Below are 23118 nucleotides of genomic sequence, written 5' to 3' on the forward strand. Positions count from 1 at the left end.
ATGTAGCACTGTATCCAGCTTTGCTAAAAGATCATCGGTATTATCTCAAGGAATAAATGAGTCTATTTCTTAAAGTGTGCATTGTGGCTGTAAAATTTCAGGCCAAAGTATCAAACTAACAGTCTTTAGGGAGAGGATGCATGGCGACTCTGTGGCACTCCGTCCTTGTTAATTAAACCCAAACCCAGTAATTGACAAAGCGACCCACACCTTCCTGGGGCTAGTCACAGCTGCAGAACAATAGACCAACCAGCCAACCATAACCACTTAATTTTAGGGTTTAAGGTTTGAAGTTTAGGGTTTAGAAGTGACAATACTTCAATTGTTCAATCCAAGTATTGACCCCTTTATTTGGAAGTTTGCATCATATCAGTGTATACGTTAAACTTTTGCCTGGAGTGATCTCTCTTAGTCTTATTCAGAAAAAAAAAGGCCTTAAAACTCATCTAGCTAACAATTTTGTATAAAAGAAAAACTCTTGATTCCCAAGAGATGATAGATTCAAGATCCCTTCTGAAATAACTAAATACCTGTAAAGGTGAGTATGTGTAAGTTCTCAACAACCATACCATCACCTGTTCTCTGTAGCGGCATCCAATTCTCAGTATGACAACGACTAAGTTTTGCTTACACCGCAGGAAATGTGAATAGTGAATTCCATTGGGCCATCCTCAAAGCTAGAAAATAAGGCTCAGTTTGGAAGGAGTACGTAGAGTGCAAAACCTTATATTTTATGTATTTGTACTGTAAATATTTGTATCTGTATTCCTTCCAAACTGAGCCTTGTGCCATAAATCCAGAAAACATGAAAAAAGTTGAAAACACAGAACAACAAGATTTAACATGATTTCACAGATTCTCAACTCGAAAAGACAACCCGGATCACAAGCATGCTTGTCACTGAATAATCAGGTTTTTATATACATTCCTAAGCCCTATATAATTCAAATACCGAGACAATGTATAATCAAATTTCACCTTGCTAAGGATTTGATGGAATCTATAATTGATCTATTATCTTAGTAAGAAGTAGAAGTTGCACAAACATGCATATATACATTAGAACTATTAAATGGGTTATAAATTAAGGAGGAAAAAAGAGAAAAGGTAAAATAAATTGAGGGAAGCCTTTAATTTAAAAGAGTATGCAAGTCTTGGCACCTTACATCTATGAAAATGTTTATGTATGAGTTTGTGATTGCTCGTACATTAATTAATTATGTATATACAAGCAGAGGAGCACAAAAAGAGAGAGCATTTGATCATTGTCTGCATTTTTGAATTATCTATTGCTCATGACCAAATAAAACATTATCCACCGTAAATTTAATAAATATTAGATGAAACTGTTGATACCTTGAGTGTTGATTCAACTAAAATACTTATATTCACCATTTCCATTTAATGGGGGTATAATAAGCATGGAGGACCTTTATTTTCTGACCACCAGCATGGAGATCAAACCCACTTTATTCTCTTCGTGTCTCTCAGTCTTCTTTCCTTTCCAATATAATAAGAAAAAACATGTTTTAATTTTCTTTCATAGGATAGAATACATTATTATTAATTGAATCATAAGCTCCCCAAAATTGCATAGAAGGGTTTTAGCTATCAAAATATCGGATTCGACTTGGCTGACATTTCCCATACAGAAAATTCTAGGAAGAACGACTAGATGGATCATTTGGTGACCATATTTCTGTAATCAATCTCAGTTTGCTTACTGAAGCTAGAGATATGGCAAAAAAAGAATTCCTACAATTGTTATTGGCATGGTTAAAAAGTACTGTGGTCTATGGAGGAAAACTTAACAGTTCCTCAAGATGGTTTCAATTCTAGAACTTCCTGTGACTCAGTAGTTCAGGCTACCTCAAGATATTTTTGTGTAGGTTTGTGGGTCCTGTAAAATGGTCTGGGCGATTATGAAAGGGGTTCTGGAATTCAGTATAGTTGTATTAATCATCCATTAGGGAAAACAAAATCATAAAAAATTAGTCTGTATTTCTGTATTGCAGTACTGGCTAGCATCTAACTGACAAATAAGCATATAGACTGAGCTTCTAATCTAGAGAAGATTATCATGAGAAGTCAGATGCTTCAAATAATTGTAGAAAAGAAACAATGAATTAAATAAAGGATGAAATAAATTTCATATCATTCTTCAAAAGAAATCAATAGCTACAAGAAGATCAGAAGCACATAGAAATTAAAAGACACTCTGAGGAGTTCTAAAGTAGTAGAGGATTGGTTATGAAACCGGAGAGGAGGGTCTAGATTTTATTATTAATCAACCATCCCGCCGATGCATCAGCATGTCATCCGCAAGCCAAAGGGTGCAATAATTAATGTAATGTTTACAGCAATCTATCCTTTTCTCTGCTAAATTCCATTGGAAAGTGAACCTCTCTTCACTAAAATTTATTCTCAATAGCAATGCTATGATTCTCTCAGAGGTGGAACCAAATTCCAAAACAATGTTTGTGACAATAACAAAGACGAACGGGGTGATGTAAGTGCCACATGCACTACTCTTGTTATCACTTGATATATTTGGAGAAGAGAAAAGGTATAAACCCTAAGAACAACAAAGCACCCAGATCTTTACAACTAAGCTCCAATAGGGGAAAGATTGACTTTGTGTTTTATATTTTTTATTGTTGTACCTGCAAATTAATATGGTGGCATAAAACTAAACAAAAAAACAAGGAGATTGACGAATTTAAAGACGGAATTAACAATGTTTCAGGGTAGAACCATTGTGAACCAAGCCAAGCCACATGAGAGAGAGAGAGAGAGAGGAGAATCAGCAACAAAATGCTTCAGGTTAGAACTTGTATACACACAGGTTCCAAATAGAATTACATCCTCAGCAGGAAGAACCCATTTGGGATAGTCTCTTCTAAGCCAATGTTGTTGAGAAAAGAAAAACCCATGAGGCCATGATTTCAACCTCCTAAGTTGCTCCGGTCAAGGACACAACTCTAAAATTATAAAATCTGCAACCCTAATAGAAGCAAAAGCTATTACGGCTAGCTATGTAATATTATAATATTACCGAGTATACAAATAATTCTTCTACTACTTTAGTTTGCCAACTTAACTAAGCTAATTTGTTGCGAGTTTATTGATTTGCTTCCATCTCAAAAGTTTTACTGAAAAATGCCAAACAAGCAAAGAAAAATATGTAAAAAGAAGAGAGGAAGAGATCGAGTTAAGTAGTTCTTTAATTTTTTTCTTAGAAAAATTTATTGCTTATAGTCTTTACTTTCTTTCATATCTTTTGTAGTAAACAAAAAAGGCAAGTACAGGAAACTGAAACATAAGATCCTATATATGCAAGAAAAAAATTTGGAATATTTATGTATATATTAATAATTCTAAAAACAGAAGTTAGTTTATGGTTTCAACTTTCAATGGTAACTGCCACTGGTTAGTAAGTAGTATTAGTACTATACTATTAATAGTTTTGTCTTGAGTAATGGTAATAGTGCAAGTTGCTAAGTCCAAATCCTCAAACCCGTTACTTATGAAGAAGAGAGTTCCATGAAGAAGAAGAACAACAACAAGGAGGACTTACAGAAGCCAAAGAGAAGACAAAAAACAAAACCAAAACAACAAGAGAAAGGAAAGAAAAAAACAAAAGAAAAAGAAGAGAGAAGAAAAAAGAAAAAAAAAAGAACTAATTATACATGGTGATGGATCCATGAATTCGCTGACCTCTGTGGTCCAAAGACAGACTTAATCTCTTCGATGCAATCGGTCTCGGCCGAGCTGGATTTCACTTCACAGCGTGGAGATTAAAGATTTTTCCGATTGAGAAGCCACCTATTATCTGTTTGTTAGTAAGGAGGGCGGCCACCTGGGTTACCAGCCCAGCCGTCAACGGGTAACTGACAATTTCCCATGTTAAGCGGCAAATTGAAGAATGGAAGACCAGATGATGGGTCGGGAAATGGGTTGTTGACGCCACCAGCACCACCGGCTCCAGCGGAAGCACCACCACCACCGGAAGACTGAGAAACTGGGGGTTGTATCTGAAGCGGTTCCTCTTCATCTAAAGGAAGCCGTTCGTACGCAACATTCGTGAACGAGGCGGCTATCACGATAACCGGTCCGGCTGCGATCAAAGCACCAACGACGCTCCCACCGACGACTTGACCTTGCCCTCCCGCCAAAAATATCGTCAAACTCGTAGCACCGGGTGGCGCCGGAGGTGGCAAGAAGGAACCTGATAGCGATAATATCTCGAAACGCCCGTGCAACGTGACGATCGCACCGGCAGCTGCCGGCTGACGCAAGCTGACGTTAGTCACTGTGCCGCTTCCACTCAAGATGCAGATCCCACGTTGACGCCGGCGAGCATACGTTGCCACACAGTCGAAGACATCACAGCCATTTCCCACCTCCAGTATATGGGCCCGTAGCGTGTTGGCGCTCTCCCTTGTAATAATTACAGGTGGTTTCGGCCTGTTCTTGGATCCAGGTGGTCGGCCTCTAGGTCGGCGAGCAACGATGTCTCCGGGGCCGGCGTTAGCAGCAACAAGCTCAAGTCCTTGGTGATTACTATCGTCACGCTCGCCGGAAAACTGACCCCTATTGTTGTCATCTTCAGATTCCGGTTGCCTCTGGAGGTGCAATTCCGGCTGGTGGAGTCGATGAATATAGCGAGATGCAGTGCCTAAATCCAAACCCGCCATGCCCACATCAAAAGAAAAACAGGAACACAAGAAAAACAAATAAAAAAAACAACTTAAAAAAAGGAAAAAAACTGATTTGATTTGATTTTTTTTGTAGGTATTAATTAAACAAAAGAAAAAGAGAACCCCGGAACTCGAACCCTAGACAGAATAGAAAACAACAACGAGGATCGAGTGCAGAGAAAGGGAAGAGGAGCGGGAAGGATGAAGTAGAGATAAAGAAGCAAACGCAGCCATTCTCGGCCTTCAAAAGCTTAAATATGAAAACATTTTTATATTTTTGAAACAGAAAGAGAGAGAGAGATTGTGATATCATATGAAATGAATATAAATGGGGTTTTAAATATAAACCCTTGGATGGTTGGGTTAGATGTACTTATTATTATATGTGAGATGAGTGAGAGAGAGAGAGAGAGAGAGAGAGAGAGGGCTTGGGTTAAGCTAACCATGGTTAAAGGAAGTTGACCATTCTGAGTTAAAGCTCAAACGTGAGAGGGAGCAAATTTTACAAATTTACAACTGCACAACGAGGGGAATTGGGCAAGTGGGAGAGGTGGTGGTGCGGCGGATGGGCCCCCTCCCTTGTCTACTTCATCTTTCTCATGTCTGAACGGCTCTTCTCGTCTCAGTTTCTATTTGGCTTTCAGTTTCAGCCGCTTTCTTTACTTGATTATTAGCTCTGCTTCTGCTTAATTGCATTTCTTTATGGGGTTTGTTTGTTTGGCTGCAGGTATAACTCTATTAATTCTTCATATGTTTTCTTCTTGATTAGCATTTAAATCATTTTATTTTCACCAAATTGTGTTAAGTCGAACCTTAGAAAATGATCCTTTGGAAGAAAATTATTAATCTATCCATCTGGACCCTGGTGTACATATTGCTCATTCTCTCTCAAATAAACCCATACTCTTCACTCACATCAATCCAGTTCCTTCAGTTCCCTAGAACCTAAATGATTAGTCCCCTTATTCATGAGTTTCAAATCCGTCAAGAATGCAGAATTGAATTAATTGAGAGCTGAATAGTGAACACCCATCAGGGAAAATCAGTCCAAACATTTCATTTTTTGATAAACCAGGATTTCTGGTGCAAAAGTGTTTGCTTGCAAACATATATATATATATATGCCCTAGCTTTTATTATTATAAATAAGTATTTTCTCCCTTTTCATAAAAGAAGTGTCCCATACATCAAAGATGGGAACATGCCTGAATCAGCCTCTTTAATTAAAAATGAATATTCACATAAATATTCATTTTTATTTATTTATGCGTTAGATGAAACAGGAAAACACAGAACCCAAATAATTAATAAGTATTTGTTTTATTTGGGTCAAAAAGTACAATTATTTTTTACTTGTAATTTTGTGAAGCAGCACAGGCTAATAATTAACCAGAATATTTAATCCATGGGCCAGCCAAATTATGGCTCTAAATCACAAGTTTTCCAGACACATGTTCTATTTGTTGTATAATAAAATTCATTAGCCACAAAAAGACGAAAGGTGTTCTGTTCTCTCCATGTAAGCTCTGGACCCCTTTTAGTGACAAAGTTTTTCTTGTCACCTGGAGCATGGAGAGGGATATGACCTGGCAGGTTCAAACCATGCATTCATGTGAGGAGAGGTGGATTAGTCCTTTGGGCTTAAATTTACTCAAAAATACAAGAAATAAACAAGATAATGTCTATTTATAACTGTGTATAATTAAATATAGGATTTTGAAGGGTATTTACACACCTAGGGGTCACTAATTTGATAAGGGTTGAACTGGCTGAACTGAATGACTTATCACTTTGTCTTTTAATTATTAATGGATAAAATAGTTATATTATAAAATATTTAGAGTTATTTAAGCAACCCAAATTACTTAATGAGTTATTCACCAAAGGACAAAGCAATAAGTCAATCAGATCTGCTTCTTCAGGCATGTCAAATGGTTCCCTAGTATATTAAACCCTAAGCATATATATATATATATATATATATATATATATATATATATATATATATATATATATATATATAAAAGAACAGCAGAGATGATATCACTGCAAGCATTTTTATCTTAAATTAAGAATCAAAATTTTCATTTTTGATGGCAACAGATGTCTCTTACACAACACCATGAAAACAGGATCTTCAATTTCCAACATAAAAACAAATTGTAAGAAAAAAGAAAAGAAAAGAAACTATCTTAATTAGTATAAAAAAAAAGAAAGGGAGAGAGAGAAAGAAACAGAAGGAAACTGTTATTCTTTTTGATATCTTTTTAGGAAGTCAAGTGACAAATAAAGTAAGAACTAGGAAAGCTTTGGAGAGATTGCAACTTCAAAGTCTTCATACACAAAACAAAAGCCCCCAATGTTCCTGCCTTTCCAATGAGATATCTCACCTTTCCCTCGGCCATAGCCTACCTAACCCCAAATTATTATTATTATTATTATTAAATATTATATTATTATAGATAATAATTTATCATTTAAATTAAATTAATTCTCCTCTTCTTCTTCTTCTTCTTATTAAGTTCTTATTGCCTGGTCGGCTGGTCATGTAAGGCAGTAGTAAATAATGGTAATATTGTCAAAGGAACTCCTCCCGAGGCCGTCACCCATTGTTGCCATAACGGTTATCATGAAACCCTGATCACGTAATAGAGGGTGTAACTAAAGCTCGCCAAATTGATATCTTGGGTTTAATCCCTGCCGTACATCACGGTACTTGCTCTGATTTGATTGGTCGACGGGTTACTACTCCAACCTGAGGAATTTGTTTTCTTTCGTTTGGTATCTTGCTGCAGGCCCCATCCCAGGGTGGGGTCCACCGTCCACGAAACCGTAGCCCAGTGAACATGTCGAATATCTGACGCGTGGCAAGGTTAGGGGTGGGATTTAGATGGTCAATCTCTGATGGTAAAAGTAAAGCTACTGATTATTAAAAGGGAAAGAATCAAAAAGAACGTCAAATCAGAAGCTGTAGCCACGTAACTTCAAGTGAAGGGGCTCAGGCCTCAGGGGAGACCGGAAGGGGAAGGGGGTCCCGACTCCCGTGGGTGGGAGCTGGGACTGGGAGGGTCTATTGCCTACAGCCTCCACCCCTTCTCCCTTCTCCCTTGCCCTTTGCTAGTTCGTACGTCGTACTACTACTATACTATGTTTTGATAAGACCATTCCATTTCTTCTTAATTTACGATTTTGTCCCTCTCTCTCTAAGCCACCATGTACGGTCCAAATTGCACATTCACGTCTAACATTATTACATCCTCCACCTGGCTACCTCCGAATCAGTCTCCAGATCCTACCTTCTATTATCGCAGCACGCTAGGTGGTGGCAGGTGTTTATCTAAAAGCCTATGTTATTGCCAAATCAGCATATTCATTCCAACGTTTCCTTCAAAGATTAAATATTTATTCACTGTTTACTTCTACTGATGTGGCAACTAATAGTGTCTAATTGTTAATAAACGGTTTATCAACAAAATTATTCTAAATTTTAAAGATAAATCAAATACAAACATTTATTTAATAATATACATATTCATCATCAAAGAGACAACAGAGAGCTATACAAAACCAAGAGGATATATTTGTCATTTTATATGAAGGTAGAAAAAAAAAAGAAAGACGATCACAATCGCAGATCACGACTTTGATTGAATATCCTATTTAATAATCAAAAAATAAATAAAACAGCGTGATATGCTGCTTCAATTGGTCATGCATATATATATATATTATATAAACACAAGGACGAAGAAGGAGTAAGGACCCCAAGAAGATTTTTAAGACTACAAAGTTTCTTTCTTTCTTATTCTTAGGGAGTCAACTAGAAGGGTAGATGGATTTTAGGGTTTCAATATAATATTTGCAAGTACAGATCCTTAATGTGGTCTATAAGCTGGACGGTTGTGATGAAGGTATCTGCAGATTGACCAATGATGATGATGATTGATGAGCAGAAGAAAGTGGTGATTTCATGAAGAAGAGAGATTGGGAGGAGGGCTGGGTTGAGAAATTAATCATGGGAAATGACGACAATAACCTGTAAGAGATGGCCGTGGCAAAATTCTAGGGGAAGAAGTCAGTTGACAGAGAACAGAGTCTCTGGCATGGCAGAGTTGCAGCCTCATCCATGAGTCTGAAATTCTACTGCTTAGAGTTTAGAGAGAGAGAAAGAGAGAGAGAGAGAGAGAGTCTTTAAAGAGAACCCAACACCGAGAAAGATGGATCGGGACGATCTACCTAATTCTGAGACAGGAGGAAATGCTATTGCTGGTGCCTGGTTGTGACTGTGAGCCAGGAGGGGCCGTTCCGAATCCGAAATCCTCTTTCTTATTTCTGGTTCTGAACTTCTGATCTGACTCCAGATCCATTCAGAGAGGATATTAGGGTTAGCCAGTTGGTCCATCTCTCTTTGTCTAATGGCTTCTGATGTCATGAGAGAGAGAGATGGGAGGAGGGGGGGGGGGATCACGTGTGGTCTCCAAGTCAAAATGGGGTGCACCGTAGAGCTGTCGGCCACGAGGCAGCAGTCGCTTTCATCGGGAATTGGTCAAACCTGCTTGCCCGGAAAACCCGGGCCAATGGGCCAGTTCCATTCGGGCAGCTGGTAAGGTCAGGCGTCCTTTGCTTGGGGCAGAGATAAAGCCTTACCTTGTCCCAGCCCTAGGAAAAGCCCCCGAATTTTAGGGCACCCCTCCCCAACAACTCCCACTGCCCCCACTACGCTACTTCCCACACGCCTCCATCTCTTCTTCTCCCATCAGGCCATCACCACTGCCCCCCATTGGCCCCTTGGCCCCACCTCTCTCTCTCTCTAATCTTCTAGTCTCTGTCACAATTCAACATAAGTCAGAAAACTAAACATAGCCCAACGAGGCCACACGCAGCGCATCATCAGTCATCACAGACCAAACCATAGTGGCAAGAATAGGTAGCAGACCACTTTGCGTTTGCTAGTATATCTGATCCGATTCGTCCTTAGAAAGACCCACCAACTCCACATCCCCCACATATCAACATCACAAGTCCCCATCACCTCTCTCTCTCTCTCTCTCTCTCAAATTTATACCGAAGGGTCCGGACTAGGTGAGAATGGATGTGATTCTGAAGGGTTGGTTGTGGTACAATAGAGACACACTCTAGGTCCAGGTTATTTCTTGTTTTTTGTTACATTCTCTTTAGGTTGTACTGTTGTAGAGGATTAAAAGGGCATTTTCTTTTTGAGAGTTGCATGGAGCATGGTCTTGCTCAGTTGCTCTTCAGTCTTTCAATGTGTTTTTAGTTTTATTCTCACAAAACAAGTTTCCTTCAATTAAACTACACCATGTTAGTTGATTACCTTGTACAATCAACAATGGTCTTATGTTTGTTTTTTGTTCTCAATGAGGATATAATACATCATAGCTTTGCCAAAATATGGTTCTCTCTCCCTCTCTCTGTCTTTCTTTCTTTTATTTTATACTTGGTTCTATTGTCTCCTTGAATCATTGACATATAGGTTATGGCTGAGAATTATTTTTTAAACTCGGATGCCATCAAAAGTTTATTAAAAACAATGATTAAAAGATACATGATGGTGTTCCTTGTAAATAGAATGGGTTAAGTTGTTAATACTTAATACTATATGGTTTCGATCAACACATTGATAAACGGAATTTTTCATTTTATTTAATGTTGATTACGATCTTAAGCATTGGGGTTATGAAACGTGACTTCATATGTTGGAAACTTAAATTAGTTATCTTCCTCTAATTTTGACTGCTTTGAATGATTCAAAGGAGTTAACTTATTGATCCTTGCGTTCTTTACAGGTAAGAGCTCCTATGGAGCCTAAGGACTTGTGCTAATCCGTCATCTTACTTCATAAAAATTAACAAATCTTGTACATCATCTCATTGACAACAACACCATTGAACCAATGAAACCGCGTTTTTCGGACTTAAGAAAAGTAATTAACTTCCTCTAATTAGGGTTTAAGTCCGAGGGCCCATGAGCTTTTCTTCAACAACAATTTTTTTTTCTCAACTAATCTATAGCTTTTCAAGAAAGTGGTCCCCATGTAGCCCTAGTAGGGAGATTGTAGGTCTATATGCATATGTTTTTAAAATTTTTCTAATACCACCAGTTGTCAGGTCATTAGTCCTTAAGCTTCACCCAATGAAACAAAACCTCTTTGTTAGCACATATAAGTTCAATCTTTTATCCAATCAATCTAAAACATAAACTCCCTCGGTTTAAGATTTAAGGATTCATGGTTAATTAATCAAGTAACTATAAAATAACAAGATCCTTGTAATTTGACTAGAATTTTTTTGTTTAAGTTCTAGTTTTATAATGAAACAAGAAGTGGCAAGAGGCAACCGTTTTTCCTTAAAATACTGGAAATTATAACCGTTTTTCCTTAAAATATATCAATTACATCTGAGTAAAGAATTCTATGTAACAGCAGAGAGTGATTTTAAAAGTATTTGTTGGTAGTGTTGATCATGAATATAAAAACGACTACTTTCTTATACATTATATGTTGTCACTTTGATTTATCAAGGATTAATAGAAATGACTAGACCTTGGGAAGATTCTTTGATTCAATCATTTCATGATGAGACCCTCCCTAATGCTAATAAATTAGAAAACTGCAAACCAAGATTTTGCTACAACAAAGTAACCATGTTTTTTTTTTTTTTTTTTTAATTTTTAGTTTAGCTGCACTACTAGAATAAAATTTATTAAATAACCAGATCTCTCTTTATTAAAGATTAAGAAAGAAGTTGCAAAGTAATTGGATCATTCTCTCTCTCTCTCTCTCTCTCTTACTTATTTAATACACCATTTATATTCTCTAAACAGAAAGGGATATAGACCAAAATTAAGTTTTGAATGTCAAATATTAAAATATATCATGTCTGTTTCCATTATGAAAGGATTATTAGTAAGAAAATTGAAAGATGTAGATTCTTTTTTAATTTAATAATTGAGTACGGGATCAATTAATTATTCTCTTATGGTTCTATTAACAAAGTTTCAACAGAGAGGGATTAGATTTACTGACACCTAATTAAGATACAAGAGTAGGCACATAGATGGATAAATAGATAATAAATATACAAATAAGAAAATGATGATGGCGAAGACTCTACAGGACAAAATCTTAAAGAGTGATTATTAATAGTTAAAAAAATTTTTACATAATACAAGTTTAATTATTAAGTGGATGAAACAGATTGGCTTGATAGCTACCCAAAAAGGAAAAACAATGGAAAGAAAAAGAAAATATATAGATTTTTTTCATTGTTGAAAGGAGATCAAATTCTATCTTTTCTTTTGTAGAGGTCTGGATTATTTTGTTACATGGTGCAACAAACCAAATGCTGAATCAAACCAACTTGAACAGCTTGAGAATTGAGATCAAATTGATTAGTCTCTGAATTCTAAATTACAGATACAACAGTAAAATCTGATTCCTCAAAAGTATAAAACTGAAACGTGCATCGAAAGAATCTTGCTTTATTACAACCAAGTGTTGTTACACCTTTACCATCCAGACATATTTTGTTACTGCTGCAAACAAGTAGCTAGAAAATGATCCAACATGAAATATAACTTGGCCAAGAAAACAAGCAATGAATAAATTCTGTTTCTCAGCAATCAAGATGCTGAATTAAATAAAAAAGAATGTATATATATATATATATATATATATTACTATCATGGAGATATTTGTTGATTATGAAAAGTAAATCTAAAAACTAATGCCACTTACAGCTTAAACTTATAAGAATTAGTAAACAAGACACCCTAATTATTACTAAATTATCCCAATTAAAGAGGAACACTTGAAAATTGGTACCAAAACAAGTGTAATATTAAAAGAGTTCTTGAATGAACCAAAGGGGAATTGAATATCAATTCCTTTAGATAAAAATATACAATTCTTTGCCTTTTTCCTCCTGTCAGATTAATATATATATGGATATGAGAACAAATGTGGCCAAAAGATTGCAACACAAAACATTTAAAAAGGAAAGGAAGAATAGATGTTGGAAAAACAAACAAGGTGACATTCCTTATACAAAACATACATGTGCTTATATGTAGGCGTAGAAATATGTCACATTGGAATGTAACATAAATCTCCCTTCCCTATGGCATTGTTTTCTAGCTAATTAGAATTGCCAAATTGATCAGCACCTGACTGGTTTATGACAGTTTTGATATATTTGAACAGAAATTGGGGTGGAAAACCAGGTAGATTCATTAGGGTTAGCAGGCTTGGCCAAGAACTTCCAAACCCTAGTAAGAATCATTTAGGGTTTTCTTCATCACCCATTCACCCCTAACCCTGTTTATCAAATATAGCATTTGGCCTAATAATCAAAGAAAGATATGCCATTTCATTTTTTCAGAAAAAAAAGTAAACAACTTCCTTTTTATGTTCCATTTCTAACATTGCAAGCTAGCCACCAAACAAAAATCCTCAGCCTGGACAAGTTATCAATCCAGGTAGGGTTCAAAGCTGTACTATTATCTTTTCTTCTACATCTTTTCCTTAACTTTTGAGCTTTAACCAACCAAGAGGACCCTACAATTAGAAATTCTCACTCATGTGAAATCATATATTAAAATTTAATTATTCTGACAAGTTAGAGAAGCTTCTAAAAGCTTGGAATCTAAAAACAAAGCAGAGATCTATAATAGAAACTTTAACCACATTTTTGAAAAAGACTTGTACATCTTTCTTGATTATAGAAAAAAAAAATTCAATACTTTTGGCTAAAAGAGATCATTACTTTCACTTCCTAACATGTTATCCATCATTCAGGTTAACTATCTTTCATCTATGTTTCCATCATTCAATCCCATCAATAGAAGGGAAGAAGAAAGATTAAAGAAATAAAATAATAAAAGGAAAAATGCATCACATAAGTTATCCTATTGGTAAAAGGAAAAACATAAGGAGTTATATCATGAATCACTTAATTTATACTGTGTCTGAGGCATGCAAGTGTATTAAGGATACAAGATCCACAGCCTTGGATTCTGCATGACAAATTAATATGATAGCTCTTGAGGTACCAAATCGGTCTTGATGAGGGAACCCAAGAGGCTAGATAGTGTTGCCCTTGCCCTTGCCAGCACAGTCCACTCAAAAGCCAAGTAAAGCTTAGTCGGATAAGCAACTCCACTCAATCATGTCAACTATATATGTTTCTTTTGGAGCTTCAAACTTATCAGAACCAAGTTGACAAAAGCATCCGAAGAAGCTTTTAATTGATTATACCATGGCCAACTTGAAAATTCATTTAATAATAATCAATGATCCTATGGTTGCATCATATGAATGTGTCACGTACCTAATTATATATCAGACACCCCATTGCAGCATAGATTCGTTGGCCTATAAAAATCTCTTAATTAACCAAAAGAGAACTTAAAGAAAATTATTGATCACTACAGTGTGAGCATGAGCCAGACCCAGGTGGTCTGATAGCTATTGAAATTGTCGTTTTATTGGTATATGGGGACCGCTCATCGGAGGCTATTTGTCTGTACAACCTATACTATTCTCTAAATCTAAATCATTATACAGTATTTAGAAGAATACTCAAACAATCCATGAATTGTATTTAATAAAGGAATTGGTGTTCTAAGTCTAATTAATTAAGACTTAGGAGAACTAGTTCCAATAAGCTGACTCAAGAACAATTGAAATTTTCCACTCCATTCTAAGTTGACTCAAGAAGATCATGGCTCATCCATTAACTGGATGAACCAACTTTAAGCAATTTTGAGATATCCAGTTCTCATGATCAACTGTTTACCTCATCAGATAATCAAAGTTATCCAGAATAACAATCTTTCAGCAATTTTTTTTTTTTTCATTTTATCATTGAATAGTTTATCAACAACCAAATGGTCAGTCACCAGATACATCCATCTTTAGGGGAATCTTTTAGTTGCAGGGGATCTAATGGTGAACTCCTTGTTTTATATGTATAAAACTATATAGCTTTTTACATAAACCATGAAAGGAACAATATAACTACTGCTGTTGCAAAATAGTACATTACATGGGCAGATGAACCTACAACCCTATTAAATATTTGTCTCTGTCTTTAGGGTCCTAACTAAGAGATAGATGGAGACATGGAGTAAATGTGTTGCAAGAGGGGTGAAGAAGTGAAGGAATTTCCTTTGAAAAAATGTGCTGGAGGTTAGGAGATGTATAATATATACTATTAATTGAACAGCATTACTAGCTAGAATGAACAATTTGATTCTACTCTAAGGCTAAGCAGAGGATTATGACCAGAACTAATTCATAATCAAGGAATCCAAGTCAGTCCCTTTCAATAGGCCATTTGACATTCTCTTGTGCTAAGAGCTAGGAAGCTATAAGTACCCGGGTCTATTGAATATCTCACTGAAGACAGAACCAATACAAGCAAGGCCCATTAGCTCCAGTCCAAGACCAGAGCATGAGCTTGGCCAAATTCTTGGTGGGTTCCAATCAAAATCCATGGGGCCTAGCCCAGAGAATGGAGCAAGTTCAACTTGGTTTCAATTGTCAAAACTCAAAAGTCAAGAATCAAGAGAAGATGTATACGGTGTATATATACGGAAGGGGCACCACGTGCACACTAACGTCTGAGGAGCAACGGCTATCGTTGGAAAGTCCAAACATGCGCACGTGCGTGTCACGAGCCGCACGGAGACCAATGGGGTGCATGTGCGAGGTTAATTGTATTCCATCTTGGATTTATCCACTCCCCACGCTCCCACGTGATGGCGGTGCTCAAGCTGTTGGGTCTCGTGGGCCCCACGCTATATATAAATATATTTTTTATATTTCCAATGGTATCGTCTCTACAATGGTCCCCCTCTCCTTCTCATCCCATTCATACCCTTGTCCACTCCATCGAATTTACGGAACGGCCCTCATTTCCGGAAACACCCCTACTGTTAATTATATTTACGAAAGAGCACTCACGCACGCGGGAATTGTAACATGCTGTCAGGAGATGTATTGGATTAAGTAACTAACTAAGCATATCTGAATCTCTAATAGTCTAGATTATGTGATTAATTAATGTATTGATCATTAATCTACTTTTGGGTCTGCAAATTTGTATTACTCTACCTCGATATTGTTGCTTTTGTTGCTTCACTTGCTTCTTCTTCTTCTCTTCTTAAATTGTTATATTGGGTGGATTAGTGGCTATAGTGGATGAAGATGGGTTCTAATTTTCAGGGTCACTGACACTTTCAATACTTAGAATTAAGTCTATTTAATAGATTAAAATGATAATATTCTATCTTAACAAACATATCTAAAAATTATCAGACAAAAAAAAAATAAAAACTTATGAAAGTGATTAAATGCTGAATACTCAATTTTTGAGCATATCGATATTTTGAATCATGGTACAAATCTTTGGAAGTAAGAGCTCTGATGAAACGCGTACCAATTAAAGATTGTTTATAGAATAAAAGCATGGAAACATGGAGATGTGTTCATAGATAAGATTAGTGGCAAGGCTTTGGTGGGCAAGAAGGGTCTGAATCCATGTCTGTACTGTAAGTATGTATGAAGCATTAGGATTACTAAACTAAGCTTCTGATTAATTAGTAGGTTGACTGCAGTGGAGTGCACTAATTAATAGCAGAATCATGAAAACATGGGGATATGGTCGTAATATAATCAAGAGAACAAGGCAAACTAACTAATCATCTTTTTATGATAAAATAAGCATTGGCAAGTGTTACCTCCATTATAAAATACCTTCCATAAAATAATAAATAGTTTATAAACAGAAACCATTAACTTTATCAATATGGTTCCCTTGTAGTAAAGGGGGATCAACCTCTCCTTTCTTGGATGGGAACCCACCATTATTTTATGTTGATTTATGGATTAATTAATTGAGAAGGTACTAAGAAAGGAGCAATTGTTAATTAATTAAATAATTGATGGAGATAAAAGCAAAAGAAAGCATAGTTATTGGAGCCCAAACATAACCAACAGGAGCATTTTTTTTTTCATTATTTAATATTGGGGAAGGGGAGAGGATCAACCCATCAAGGGGGTTGGGCTGAGTCTGGTGGTGGAGAGCATAAGCAAGAATAGAGGGAGAGGTAATGGTGGGTGGGTAGAGAATGACAACCGCGGGAAACGCTCTTTGCTTGCTGCCTGGATTCTTTGTGTCTAAAATCTGCTGGTGGGTGCCTTGTGGCTCTTGGGACACACGCAAGGAATCCTTTTCCTCCCGCTGTGGTCAACCAGCATATTACTCCTATGTCCATATGAAGTCGTGTGGTCTTTTTTGCTTTGTTGTTTGGTTGAGAGAGAGAGAGACATGGCCAATTCCGTTCATGAGTTCAACGCAGTTGATAGTAGAGCTTCCGTGAGTTTTGGGATTGCAATTTTACGATAATTCAAAATCAGCAAGATACCCATTCTCCAATTGATGGTACTAGGAATAGATTTGAAATTGCACCAATTCCAAATTATGAATATTCCCTTTATCCAACTTCTTGACAATATCTGATTGGAGACCCTGTGGGTCCCACTAAAACTCTACCCAACTGACCTTTGGCTGATGTATTTTGTAGGGTCCACTTCAGAGAAGAGGGAGGGGGGGGGGGGGGGGGGGTGGACCCGGGGGAGAGAACCAATTCACATTGAATTGAACAACGCACTGATGATTTTTTAATTACTGAAAATCACTGAAATCTGTGCTACTCTGGTGATGTCTAGATTCATAGGAATCGCATCCCAAAAATCAGTACACATTGGCAAACACCACACCCTCCTTGTGTTTGTTCATTTTTCATATTGTTAATTATTATAGGTTATAAGCATACTCATATGAAGTTGCAATAGACAGCACCCCTCATGTAACTTTATTTATCGATTCCAGTTTTTTAGGGTTTACCACTATCCATGGCATACAACGCTGTATTTTGCTTTTATACACACCCTAATTAGACTTACTTGATGACATGCTTCACTGACTGTGACTGGATAGGAAAGAAGTAGCGATGGGCAACAAACAGCCCGCTTTAAGCCCTGTGGACTAAAGACCATATTTTGGATGCAAAGGCCCAAGTGGAAAATGTTATGGGCCAACTTTGACCATTTCGTTCTACCAGAATCAAGGTAATAGATTTTATGACATGTTTTATAATAGTTTGCTTGTTTCCAACAGACCTAGGGCATAGGCTTGGGTCAAATACATGGCGAATCAGAATGGGCTAACTCTTTTTTATCAATTGTAGATGGGTTGATTCGGTTCGGTTCAGTATAGCCCGCATTATCCTAAGCCCAATTTGTTACGCAGCTTAAAGCTTTTAATCGGTTAAATGGAATGGATTAGAAAGGGTAAAAGTTCTAGTTCTAGGAAGCAAAGTACAACTAAGGAAATCTTTAGGCTAAGAAGGTTCAAAATATCGATATAATACACCCTGTATTGAGTATATTGTATCATATCTTTTGGCCTCCGAGACACCTGTTTACAGGTGCTTTCAGGAACCCATTTCCCATTTTTTTAAATAATATAAGGAGTACCGTTCAAAGTACCAATACACATCTGCCGATACACAGAGGTGTATTGTTACTTTGAGCCTCTAAGCTTGGTTTGATAGAAAATAAGAGAGAAACAGAAAGCTGAGGGAAAAGTTCTTAACAACTTTGTTAAATTCCTTAGCAACCCACCCTCAACTTTCTGTTTCTTCTCTTATTTGAACAACCTTATAGATCATTGTCAAGATTGATGCAGTAAAATTAAACAAGTTTAATGAATTGGAGTATTATAAATCTGTTATATTGTTTCACTTTGACTCCACCGTTATTCACTAATATTCTTTTACATTGTTTATTCATCGGAGATCTGCACCTTGGCTTATAGTCTGAGTTTGATGCTTACAAATTTGCAAAATCTGGGCCTAAATTAAAATGAACCCCAATATTATAAATGAAGTCAAGCTAAGGGTTTAAACCTGAGTTCGAAGATTCCTGATGAGCAAGACTGAGTTCATCACTTAAACGAGTTTGAGCTACGACCCCCAAGCTTAACCCAAACCTCTATGGCCTAGAGCTAAGGATGCCAATGATCAATGTAAATTTGAAGAGAATCATGTAAAAGGCAAGGAGACAAAACAAATCCCCTGAACCTGAGAGTTGTCAAAACATCCTTCCTGAAAAAGGAGTGGATAGTCTTTTATTCTGTAACTGTAATATGAGAATATTTATCAACAGAACAGTACCAACAAGGCCATCTGTGCACCTAAAATGAATTCATGTAGCCAGTAGGGTAATCAATGAGAAGAACCTCACTTTAATTTCCACAGGTGGGCTGAGATGAGCTCTGGTTCTCTTAATAACTGCGCTTTATGGGCCTAGCAGTGAAAACTCAAGGAAGTGAGCTGAGCTGAGCCCACAAGCCACGGAAAATATGAACTTAAGCAATGGCTCATGAGCCTAAGTACATTTGCCTGAGCATTCCAGAATGACTAAACCTGCAGCTGAGTAATCGCAATAAGATAAGAAAACTCAAGGAAGTGAGAATGCATGTTTCACCATCTCAGCCCCAGGTTAAACATGAGAAAACTCAAAAACATGAGTCTGGAAATGCACGCTAAGCATCCATGGACTCTCGTCATGTGCAACCTTGGATGTGCACTTAGCCAATTATACCATTTCCTTGGAAGCTATCCCAACAAAAGTATGTGCAGAATCCAGACATACCGCCAAGGAATAACAAGTACATTGTATGCAATGCAACTTTCCAATATATCCCCAAGCTTATCCACGACATGGACAATTCAACTGGACCTACTTCCCGCTATAAAACACAACCTTTTTTTTTCTAGATTCCAATACATCGACATATGAAACGATGAATTACAAACTGGGGAACTGGGTGAACCATCTTTTTCTAATGATAAAATCCTAGGGCAGACAAACTGAATTTGCATTTAACATGGATACAAACTGAAGTAAAAGAATAAAAAGCAATTTGCAGAAAGAGAAAATAGGGAAGTTAATGATACAGTGCATAATGTAGCCCCAAAAGCTAAGTCTTTTACTTCTCAAATGGTCTGGTAGTTAAAACCACTTGAATGGCTACTGTGTTTTGTTGTAAGAAACAATCAATCTGTTAGTTTATGTTATGTTTTATTTTATTTTTTTGATAAATTTTATATTATGTTTTATTTGGCCACCAAAAAAGAAAGAAGAAAAAAAACACTCCGAAACCGTTGCTACATGCATTCTCATATTCTACTTCGTAGGTATAAGAACTTGACTTCAAATCCTTAATTCATCACTTATCAGAGACCTGAGGCTTGGACAGTTTTGAAAAAAATGCGTGTTGTATGGCAGAATAGCATACACAACAGTCTACCCCTGGAGGTGCAATCAATGGACCTTACTCTTCATGTCCTCAGAGAATTTCTCACAATCAAGTGAGGTTTTTCATCTAAACGTAGATAAAACCAAGAATGTTTCCCATAGGGCAGAAGACTAAGCATAAGCAGAAAGCAGGGATCAACTGGAAGACTTGGTTTGGCCTAACTGTACTATGAAGTGAAAGACTCAATATATTAAGATTCATCACTACTTAATTACACCATCCGAAGTTTTTTATCAGGAGCCTCACACAACCTAAAACCCGCTTGAGATGAAGGAAAATTTTCAGTTCCATAGCTTACTGCAACAACTCCTATACCTCTCTTACATGAAAGAAATTAGAAAGGATTTTACAATGAAGTCAACATTCATAATCCAAAATTCAGTGTCTCCTTATAGTCCACTTACAGCTGCTGCCAACTCATAAACTACACTTGATGAAGGCAATTCAATATGGGAGTTTGCCTCCCTATCGAGAACATCTAAAAGTTTGACATTCAGACATGGAAAGTAAAGTCCACCCAACCCAATGAGAACATGACCCATGCTATGTGTCAAATCCTTGCCTGGCATGCCTGCTATACTTGAGCTTGACACATCCTATAACAACTTGTACTCTTCCCTCTCCAATTTCACGTCTGTCCATATTTGCAATTTAAAATGCAGCCAAGTCCAGATATTAATCTAGATTCTAGACTGAATTCATTTGCTGATCATGATAACCTCTCTCTCTTCATCTAACAACCTTTCATTATGTTATTCAAATCGAACTCAGGCATCCCACTCTCTGGTATAGGCTAATTGTCCAATATTTTTCCTTTTCATTAAAGATTGACAAAATAGAAAGGGGGGAGACTGGAAGAGGGGAAAATGCACAAAACAAGTCTCACATAAACATTATCAACCAAATAAAAAACGACCCAGACCTTAATGAAAGAAAGCACCAAAAAGCTCAATGCCCCCCAAACCAGTAGTTACACATGGTACACTGCCAAAATATTAAAAAGGAAATTAGCATAAGGTACACAAGCTTAACAAGCCAGGAAATTGGTTGGGTCTCTTGCCTCTTCTCCATCTCAAAGAATGACAATATGTATCTTACAAACTAGTCCAATTCATCCTTCCAGTCCCTCCTCTCTTTCCAAGTCACTTCATTTAATCATATTAAATTATTCAAAACTATTGTCTCTCTCCCCCATGAACAATAATCCAAGCTTCATACTACTCACAACTAAATGGTTAATTTCTTTCAGATTTACCAGTTCACACTTTTTTCACCCTGTTAGGGTAAATAGACGTTTTTGAGGTAGGAGAATCATCTCAGGATTTGACCTCCATCTCTTCACTGCTATTGGCCCAATTCTGCTTAACCTCCCCTGGAATGCCTTTTATCCCTCTCAGTTATTTCATCCTGCTCTTTTCATTGGACTTGAACCGTTGAACTCTTGTAGGTTTAAAAGCCCCTTGGCCTTTGTTATGACAACAAGGTTTTCATCTTCTTCAGAACAGTTGATGATTCTCGTTGTTCCATATAACAATCTATATCTTGAATGTTATTGGGCCAATTCTGCTTCACCTCCCTTGGGCTGTTTTCAACCTCCCTCGACTGTCCATCTCTTTCACAGCTGATGATTGTTCTTATTGTTCCACATACCCCACCTACCCTTTCAATGTTATTGGGCAGGCTTAGGTTGTGCTTTTGTCAAAATTTGAATGGGCCCAGCCTTTCCCCAAGCAGTGTAAAATGCTAATTTGGGCCAACCCAAGTTGCACCCTAATCAGGACTTGCCTTAACCTACACGGCTTAACTCAAGAAAAGGTCCACAAAACTGTTTTTTGTTCCTGTTTCACACAAACATGAAGCATAAATGCCCAAAAGCTATATTGCCAATGAATTTGTGAAACCACAAAGAATTGCTAGGGAGTGCTAATAGGAATCTCCATTGCTCAACCTGGGAGGTTCATTGGCTCCTTACCACTAGACACATCAATGATAATGAAGTGGTGTACCTCCTCTTCACATTCACTTGAGCCTTCCCCTTCCCTTTGTTGATGTCTTCCAGATCACCTATATCAAGAAGAATGAAAGCAAACTACTTCCTTACCCTTTGACATTATGACATATAACATCCAAGACTATCATTTGAAACACCACTTAAACCCTTAGTAGCCTTTGATATACCATTTTTCAACTGAGCCACCCCACAACCAAAAATGTCTGCACACTCTACCACTGAGCCACCCCACAAGACTATCATTTTTCTCGACAATGTGATTCCCAGGCAGGCATGCTCATGAGTTACCACTCACCACGGAAGCCCCTTCGAGGGTGCCTTAACCTCCTGAAACAGAAGATGGGGGAAGAGAGGGGAAAGGTAGGAGGAAAATGACTCAAAGAGAGATGAAAGGGATATTCATTCATGCCACTTATTACATGATCAGGGCCTTATATAGCTGGCCTACATGTATGCAATCATGGAGAGAATATCTTCTGGTGGCAGTGTAACTAACTCTGGGAGGCTCTGAGTGTAACTAACTCTGGAAGGCTCTGCCGCATGTCACACTAGCCTCTCTGTTTTCTAGTGAAATGCTATTCAGTGGTGGCCTGCTCCACTCCTATAGTTGGGTTCGGAGGGAGTGTTTGGGTCCCAACAATTCCTCCCCCCTTAGCATTGACCTTGCCCTCAAGGTCTAGGTTTGGAAACCTCTTGTTTAGCCTCAGATAAGGTTCCCAAGTAGCACCATCTGGAGGAAGCCCAGCCCATTCTACCTTGGCTTCTGGCACAACCTGACCACCTCATCGAACCCAACGGAAATCCACAATTTTGATAGGCTCCGTGTCAATGTTCCCTTCTTCGGTGAATTGGGGTAAGTTGGGTGAGACAGGTGTATGATTTCCCACTGCCTTCTTAAGAAGTGAGATATGAAACACTTGATGATTCTTTGAGGTTGCAGGGAGGTTCAACCGATAAGCAACAAGGCCCACTCTCTCCAGAACCTTATAAGACCCATAAT

General features: G+C 37.4%; 1 protein-coding gene across 1 annotated transcript; it reads right to left on the minus strand.

Moving 5' to 3' along the window:
* Positions 1–3508: 3508 nt before the first annotated feature.
* Positions 3509–4974, minus strand: LOC104610369 (AT-hook motif nuclear-localized protein 23-like). Its single transcript, XM_010276941.3, has one exon. The coding sequence runs from the start codon at positions 4695–4697 to the stop codon at positions 3840–3842; it is 858 nt and encodes a 285-aa protein (XP_010275243.1). The 5' UTR covers positions 4698–4974; the 3' UTR covers positions 3509–3839.
* Positions 4975–23118: the final 18144 nt, after the last annotated feature.

This window comes from Nelumbo nucifera, chromosome 1 (genome assembly GCF_055504915.1).
Source record: "Nelumbo nucifera cultivar China Antique chromosome 1, China Antique-T2T, whole genome shotgun sequence".
Taxonomy (NCBI): Eukaryota; Viridiplantae; Streptophyta; class Magnoliopsida; order Proteales; family Nelumbonaceae; genus Nelumbo; species Nelumbo nucifera.